Source organism: Hypanus sabinus, chromosome 23 (assembly GCF_030144855.1).
Source record: "Hypanus sabinus isolate sHypSab1 chromosome 23, sHypSab1.hap1, whole genome shotgun sequence".
Taxonomy (NCBI): domain Eukaryota; kingdom Metazoa; phylum Chordata; class Chondrichthyes; order Myliobatiformes; family Dasyatidae; genus Hypanus; species Hypanus sabinus.
The window spans coordinates 40,135,348-40,144,374 of record NC_082728.1 but is presented as its reverse complement, the minus strand read 5'-3'; the positions used below and the strand labels follow the sequence as shown (position 1 = coordinate 40,144,374).

The 9,027-nt window shown below is 36.9% G+C and overlaps 1 protein-coding gene across 1 annotated transcript in view; it reads right to left on the bottom strand.

Moving 5' to 3' along the window:
- Positions 1-4,630: 4,630 nt before the first annotated feature.
- LOC132380145 (ras-related protein Rab-40B) overlaps positions 4,631-9,027 on the bottom strand; it is a 60,131-nt gene continuing 55,734 nt past the window's right edge. Inside the window, exon 6 of the mRNA XM_059948763.1 lies at positions 4,631-7,357. Coding sequence (XP_059804746.1) covers positions 7,089-7,357 — 269 coding nt within the window. The 3' untranslated portion in view covers positions 4,631-7,088. The remainder of the gene's footprint in view (positions 7,358-9,027) is intronic.

Here is a 9,027-nt window from a genome sequence, read left to right as displayed (position 1 = left end):
AGATAAAAATAACCTTCTATGTTCTTGTATGTTGTGTAAGGAAGAAGCCATTTAATCTCTTCTTTCTAATCTGATATTTAATTAACTTATGACAATATATTTCAGGGTTTCACATCTGGCCGTTGTTCGGCACACCAAGGGCCTGGCCTGAGAGCTCTGCTCACCCTTGGAAGACCAAGTTTTTGTGGCTCTGGAGACGGGGGGTCAGAGATCAGCGTCTGAGCAGAAGGCTAGTTGTGTCATGGGAGATAGAAGATCTAAGGCTGTGTGCCCACAGACCCGAGATCTTTGAGCACAGAGCTCAGAAAAAGTGACACAACAAACTTTTAACATTGTAAACAAGTGAGTTGTTTATTCTTTGGGAGCACTCCTCTGTTTTTTGTGAACAGTTGCAAAGAAAAAGCATTTCAGGATGTATATTGTATACATTTTCTCTGACATCAAATGTGCCTTTGAAATGTTCATTTTGGCATCCAAATGCTAAACTAAAATCTTTCAATCTTTTTAAAAAATTTCAGTTGGCTCAATTTTAACAACTTTCAAGATCATCAAAACCTTTTGTGAAGAATGACATTCTGAACAGGTTATTTCTAATATTAAGTTATCTTTCCTTGTTCTGAACACTTACAGAACTACTAGCTTCTACCCATTATTTTGAAGATTTTAAATAATTCAATGAGATCATACCTTGTACGAGATAACAATTTCACCATATACATTGCCCTTAATCCTCACAATTTAAGCTTTTTAGCCTCAACATTTAGTTTGTCTATAGATACTCCCTCAAAATATGGAGTTGAATGCAACACCCTAAAGAGTCTAAAAAAATCTCATTTGTTTTTGAAAAATTTCCAAAGCAGTGACTTCTGGCTCCCATGAGATAAAATGTCCAAAGGAATGTGCTAAGTTAATTTATGCATTTGTTAACCACTATTTCTTGACCAGGAATGCACCAAGTTATTTTTTTTTAATTTGTGCATGGCCCCTGGCTCATCTACTTTCTACAATCTACATTTACACTGTTTGGAAAGTGCTCTGCCCCAGTGAAACTTGAGACATTTCACTGTAACAATGGAAATGTATTCATGGTGTTGTAACCCAGCTGTCAACTACTTGAGCTGCTGGAGTCATATGATTCCTATGCTTCAACCATACACACGAATAAGGCCAAAAGAAAGTGTTCCTTTGGGGCCAAGATGCAAAACCCAGCATCAACAGTCAAACACAAAGCAGGACACGTATAACACCTAATTATAACAGCACTAAAACAGTCAAAAAAAAATAATAATATAGCCCAAGTCCCTGAGTGTCACAGCCTGTAGGTTGATAGTGCATGGGATGCTATCTTAGAGCCACATTTTCTGCAAGAACATGCAGCAGTTGCTCATCTTGCAAGAGCATTGCAGCTAGACTTCCACTGAGTGAACACTGGAGGGCAGCACCAGTGGGATAGTCCAGCTCCAAATTGAGCACAGCCGCCTGTGGTGTCACGCCACCTCCAACATCTTCTAGCCTTGGGCCCGTGCAACAGCCAAGGCCATGCAGCTCTCCCGCTATCGGTCTTCCCAATGAACCAGTTCCCCAGACTTGCAGTATTCTACATTACCAATGTCCAACAGGACCACAACAAAAATGTCCAAGACTGTTATTTTCATTGTTTGTTGGACCGCACAGCGCCTTCACACACCATCTCGGCTACCTTTCTCCTGTAGCAGGCAGCAACACCATACACAACAATGTAGCCCCGCTGTATCGAGCAGCTTGCTGATGGGGTGGACCTGTAGTACTTGATGTTTTTTCATTGTCAGCAGTATCTTGCAAAGGTAAGTGATGTAAAAACAAATAATTACACCATCATTTGGACACAGAGAAGTCGCAGTGACTGAGTGTGCTGCCATCTTTAAGTATGTTAACCAGCTTTCAAGAAGTTGAGAACTCTAAATTGTTACTACATGGAATACTTTTAATTTTTAAGTTGCTCATCTGATCTACTGTTATATGATAAATTCCCATTGGAGTTCTCAGTCTTCACCATTTCCAAATCTCCATTCAGCCCTGTAAGCAACAAACCCTCTCTTCGCACAAATTTGTATTTGTTACGTTACCAGTTTCGTACTTTAAAAACGCTTGGATGAGGTGGGACTATGACATCAGTATAACAAGCTGCGACAGACCGCTGGAACCTTCGGGAGGGGGAAGGGAAGAAGGAGAGGGGAAGTTTGGGCTGCAAGCTACTGGGAGTAGTTTGCTATGATATGGGTAAAGTCTGGTACTTTCCCATGCCCAAAAGATTGGGTTGATCAGCAGCACACCGTGCACATTGAACGTGTGACTGTCACTTCGGATGATCCATACGTGGATTTTGTTGGGGTATTCTGTGGAACCACTTTCGTTAACCCTTACCTGGATTCGGGTGTGTTATGTGGTAACCACTGGTGCGCAGGGATATTCTGTGACTGTCGCCTTGTGATATTTCTACATGGATTTTGGAACGACTCGACAGATAAAATCCGCGGTGACTTTTACTGTTTACCCAGCGTGAAATCTGTGTAATTTTTCGGAATTGCCTTCTCTCTACATTTTAACGTGGATTTACAAATCGTTCCCTTCACTTATCCCATGGATTACTGGACCTTTTCTACTTTGCCATCTTAATCTTTAGACTTTAAGGACTGTTCCCAAGCTTGACTGTTTGGGAGCCTCACACACACACACACACACACACACACACACATAACACTGTTAATTTCTGTTTATTTTGTTTAATTTCTTATTTTATGAGTAGATACCAATAAAGATAGTGGTTTTAACATCAAAACCTGACTCAATTTGTGATCTATTGCTGCTGGAATGTCACACATTTCTTTGCCTCTGATGTCCTGCTTTGAAGTCATTCATAAAATCTACAACTTTAACCAAGCTTTAGGTCACCCCGTTCAGCATCTATTCTGTTCGGCAATTTCAGTGAAGCACTCCAAAATACTGTTCGACAGCACAGCTTGTTTGTGATCTGTAGAGCAACAAAAAAAGATCTCACTATGTAGTGTGAACAGTAACTTCAAATGAGCACTTTGATAAATGACTTTTACGAAGGATACATGTAAAAAAATCCTCAACATTTACAAAGGCAAGTGTAGAATAAACAAATTATTTTGTAACACCATCAATAATATAAATGGATAAATGGTTTAGAACCCATGAGCAAATCTATTTGGTGTATACGGTGAAATTAAGAAATAATACTTTAAAAATCAATGGAGCATGCTTCTTACAATATCAATATTTGCAATAGTTTTACTTCACCAGTCATTTGATATTTTGTTTAATAAATTTGTGACATTAAAATAGTACAAGCTACTGAGATTTAAGTTTCAGCAAAGATAATACCTAATATGAAAACTCCCAGTGAGACTCCCAGACCCTGTGAGAAATGCCATGAAAGGTTTACCACAAAATTTCCAAAAAGGAGAGTCCAAATTGGGGGGGGGGTGGGGTTGGGAACTTGAATGATACAAAGTGTTACTCATTTGAGTAAACATTTAAATGCATTTAAACATATTTAAAAGAGCATTTATGGCATGAATTTTAAAATCATCAGCTGATTAAGCTAGTGAGAATAAAAATGATTGTGGTCTGATAATTTAAACTGCTGGTGTATAAATGCATTCGTAAATATGTGGCCAGAGCTTGGAATGATTTTGGAAAATCTATAGATTCATGTTGGCATTTCTATATCCATCTGCCGCAAAGCAATTAAAAAAAAAAGAATCGGGTTCCCTTCCACCATCAGATTTCTGATTTAAGTACACACTAAATATTTTGCTTGTGTTCAATGTTGCCGACAATAAAATAGGTTCCACAGGGGAGCAGAGCCAAATAAAGCAGTAGGAACGAATAAGAGATAGAAATGAAAAGTAAAGAGGGTATGCTTAACCTGTAGTGAACCTTGGAGCAATGAAACTTCAGAGTACAGCCTATAATATGGTAACCAGAAATGTAAAAAGAACTTGAGGCAATGAGTATACTGATTTGCAAGGAGATATGAAAATGCACAAGCATACATATCAGGTAAGGATGAGCATACGTGATCTCTTTGCACTTGGGAAATAAGGCTGAAGTAATCTAAAAGAGATCTTCAAAATTATGTAAGGCTTGGATGAAGTTGATTCAAAGAGGATATTTCCATATGGGAATGACAATAAATAGAGATGATATAACCAACAGGAAACTTAGAAGAAACAAGTTTATGTAAAGAGTGGTGAGAATCTTAAAGTCATTGGCCAAAGGGAGAAGCTGAACTGACTGATGTTGATATGCTTTAGAAGTTTTTGGACAAGCAGAAAATAGTTGTGGAAGTTACAATGATATACACATGACAAAGGTAAGAAGAGATTTAAGTGGTACACCAAAGCAGAATCTGTGAGCCAATTTACCCGTCTCAGTGCTGTATTTCCAACATCATATAATTTAGAAAGATGTATTATATTCAAAAGTTTATGAACCATATGTTGCTATATACAACACTAATTATTGTAAGTGCTGAAAAGCATGAATTTTGCTATCATTGCCTTTAATGCTTATATTTGGTGGCTAAATTGCTAAAATGGTAGAGAACTGACTTTGTCAGAAATTCATATCAGTACATACATCTTTATTTCAAATTAATGCAAAATACCTTGTACATTAAAAAGTTGCAGTAATGTGTTAACTTAAGAAGAATTATTTTCACTTTAATTGACACAATTACCTTGTACAGATAATCACAAAAAATAATTCCTCCCTTCAACCAGCAACAGACATCAGAGTGGAAGATGGGATGATTGCGATTTTCCACAACTATTGTCAACATCAATATATTTCTAAAAACTGACTTTAAGCACACTTCTGTAGCTGTGACTGATGCTAGTAAACCCTTTCCTCCTGTTTTGGCACTTGATTAAAAACACATTTTGTCTACTGAGACCATTGAGGAAAAACACAGTGGATTCTGGTTAATTGAGACACATTGGGACCAGTACATTTTGGCCCAATTAAGCAACTGCTCCAATTAGCTGAAGTTTCATGGAAATAAATAAAAAGGTATAAAAGAGACAAACTACCATTTAATTGAGTAACAAATTATATATTTCAATTAAATACAGAACAAATTAGAACACTACAGAACTATAAAACTGTATTAGTTCCTAATTAGTTCAAAGGAATTCATCCAATGTATGCTGCTGTTTTCTTTTGATTGAATGAATAAAATCAGTGCAGACAAGTACAGATAATGGACGGCCTTCAATGCCCTCCTACATGAAGTAGTGTCATAACCCAGCAATATATCTGCTGACATTTTGTGTAGCCACTCGCTGAAGTTCAAATGTGTCAACTTCATCATTTTCCTTGTCTTCAAATTTTATGCCTTGCTGTTTTGACACAATGCTTTCGACAATTACATCCGCCAAATCTTAACTTTCCATTGTGATTTTCAAGACGATTGTCAATTCCTTCAAATTTTTCATAGTTCCTAACTTGTCGAAATAGTGAAATTGTTTCATTTTTCCTCCCAGTTGTTTCTGGCACTTCCAAGCCTGAATGCATGAAACCAGTGGGAGCAAAACAGCAAATCAAAGTAAATGAAAATCAAATATTATTGCTTTTTGCTAGCCCAAATGGATAACATAACACAAGCACATGCTACTGACACTATTTTAAAAACTTCACTCTCTGCACTGTGTAGTGACTAACAACCACACAATTGGGATGACTCTAGTTAGAAACTATTTAGCAACAGTCTCTTATCCCAATTAAGCAGCATAGTGTCCCAAAGAAAGAAAACGAATCCAGTCTATTTTCTATATTCATTTTTGCTCTTTAAGAGTTGTTCCAAATAAATGGCTGCCCCGATTAGCCGAAATCCACTGTATCAGTTAAGACCCAGAATGGAAATGGAAATGTAGATGCTATGTTTGAAGAACATTGATATGACTAGTGGGCAGTTATTTCATTCCTGAAATCTTCCTGCATTTTGTAAGATATAGGTATTTAAAGAAACTGCATCTATGCTCTTTTACATTGTGGCATTGTCTTCATGAAATCTTATATGCAACAATAGCTCAAGCTGTAAATCAGCCAAGAGCCCATTGAAATAAAAAGGGTGTCCCACGCAAATGTGTCTATTTTTACAAAACTATCACATTTAAAATAATTACAAAGTACATTTCTGCCCAGAAAGATATTTCCTGTTTCCCCTAATCCATCTGGAGTGTTTTAACTATAAAACATTACGGATAATTAATGCAGAAATCTTTGTTGCCATTGCACCTACATCCCATCTCTCCAACACCAACACTTAATATTTCTACCAAGAACACCTTTGGCACTTCTATTCCCTTTGTACTGTACTTCAAAACATTTGTTTCTGTACAAAAACAAACTATAGTCCCACAAGGAAAATTATATTTACAAACCATTGAAGTATTATTAACCTACAACAGTAACAACCACCAGAGCAATTGAAATGGATTAACATAGCAAATTTCAAATGTTTTATCAGCATATTAATTTTACATTTTTGCCAGTTCATTTATAGGTGCCTGCAAGTTGTCAAGGCAAACCATATTTCTACAAATTGATCCTTAAACTGTCATTGAAATCTGTATTCTGACTGCAATACTTAAAAATATTTTAAACAACATAGTGTACATTGTAATTCAATTTCCAGCACACATCAGCATTATACATACCTAATTCCTCCAAAATAGTCTATTGCAATTTGAGACAATTGGAACTGCTTGGTTCACACTGAAATGAACAAACACTATTTTCTTTTTGACACCGAACTGTTGTAAACCACATGATCATTTCTACTTCAATTGAACACTCACAAGAATCAGAGGTCCTGTAATCTATTACAGTTTAACTAGCAGCATCATTTCTTCCCATGTGCAAACTCCAACTCGACAACTGACGGACCCTTTACAAATACAGTTTGGAACCAGTTTTTTTTTTAATAACAGGAACATCAGACAGCTAATCAAGCTGCATACTGTACATGGTGATCACATTTCAGTTTTCTTTTTCATAGACAGATTATAGAATTGAAATTAAGATATTTTGCAGCTGTTTCGAGTGCAACTCTGTATTGGGCTGTGGGAAGGACGGATGATCTTAGACTTCTTCAAGCTGTTATGTTTGCTGCCATTAGCAGTGAGAGAGTAGGAACGTCCGTGCATCATCCTGGCATTCAGTCCATTTGCCATTGAGAAAGACTTAAGGTGACTCTTTAAGGCAACGGGAAGGGGAAGTTTGTCCACCAGATGCACAGGCGTACAGGAAACAATGGCTCGGCAGCACAGATCCTGCAGGCTTAACACTGTAAAGAAATAATGCAAAATTATTTATTCAAGAATTGTTACAAGGAGCCTCTAGAATAATTTGCTGAGCTGATTAGCAAATTTTTACTAAATTATTGAAATACAAATATTTATTAAATAATTGCTGATAAAGGAATAAAGCAAAGAAAATTATTAGCTGATAATAGCAGATTAGCTGATTAGCAGCAGCACTTATTCTAAATTCCAGTTTAACACAAATTCTTCAAGTAATAGGCCCACAAACTCTGCTATGTTTTTTCAAATACAGAATGCAACCCATGAACATGGATTCAATCTGTATTTCTGTCGAAATATCAACAATTACTGTGCAATTGCAGAAAAAAATCACGAGGATAATTTTCATACAGAGAGCTGAGAGGAAAATTGCAAAGGGTAAAATGCAAAATCACTGTAAAAGTAGTAGTGTCTGCAGATCTTCTTAACATAAAACAGATGGTGTCAGTTTACAAAGTATGTTTCTATGTGATATTTCCCTTCTTGTATGCCAGATTTTAAGTCTGTCATTTGGAAAGTTTGACAACATAGCTAATGGCACAACATTCTTTATCCAATACAGTGCCTAAAAAAAGTATTCCCCCCCCCCCCCAGAAGTTTTCATGTTTTATTGTTTTACAACATTGAATCACAGTGGATTTAATTTGGCTTTTTTTGACACTGATCAACAAAAAAAAACTTTTTTGTGTCAAAGTGAAAACAAATCTCTACAAAGTGATCTAAATTAATTACAAATATAAAACACAATAATTGATTGTATATGTATTCACTTGACTTTAATATGACATACCAAATCATCACTGGTGCAGCCAATTGGTTTTATACAAATACAAATACTTTATTGTCACCAAACAATTGATACTAGAGCGTACAATCATCACAGTGATACTTGTTTCTGCGCTTTGCGCTCTCTGAAATACAAATCAAATATAATAAAAATTTTAATTATAAATCATAATTAGAAAATAGAAAAGGCAAAGTACGGTAGTGCAAGTCAGGTCCAGATATTTGGAAGGTACGGCCCAGATCTGGGTCAGGATCTGTTCAGCAGTCTTATCACAGTTGGAAAGAAGCTGTTCCCAAATCTGGCCATACGTATCTTCATGCTCCTGAACCGTCTCCTGGAGGTAAGTGGGACAAAAAGTGTGTTGGCTGGGTGGGACATTACACTTTTAGAAGTTATGTAATTAGTTTAATAGAGATCAGCTGTGTGCAGTCAAGGTGTTTCAATTGATTGTAGTGAAAACACACCTGTATCTGGAAGGGCCAATTGCTGGTGAGTCAGCATTCTGGCAAAACCTACACCATGAAGACAAAACAACATTCCAAGCTATTCTATGAAAAAGTTATTGAAAAGCGCAAGTCAGGAGATGGATACAAGAGAAGTTCCAAGTCACTGAATATCCTTTAGTTGAGTCAATCATCAAGAAATGCAAAGAAAATGGCACAGCTGTAAATCTGCCTGGGGAGGCTGTCCGCAATAGCTGAGTGACCACGCGAGAAGGGGTCTACCAGGGGAGCCCATCAAGAGACCTATGAAAACTCCGGAGGAGTTACAAGCTTCAGTGGCTGTGATGGGAGAGAATGCACATACAACAACTGTTGTTCAGATGCTTCACCAGTCACAGCTTTATGGGAGAGTGGCAAAGAGAAG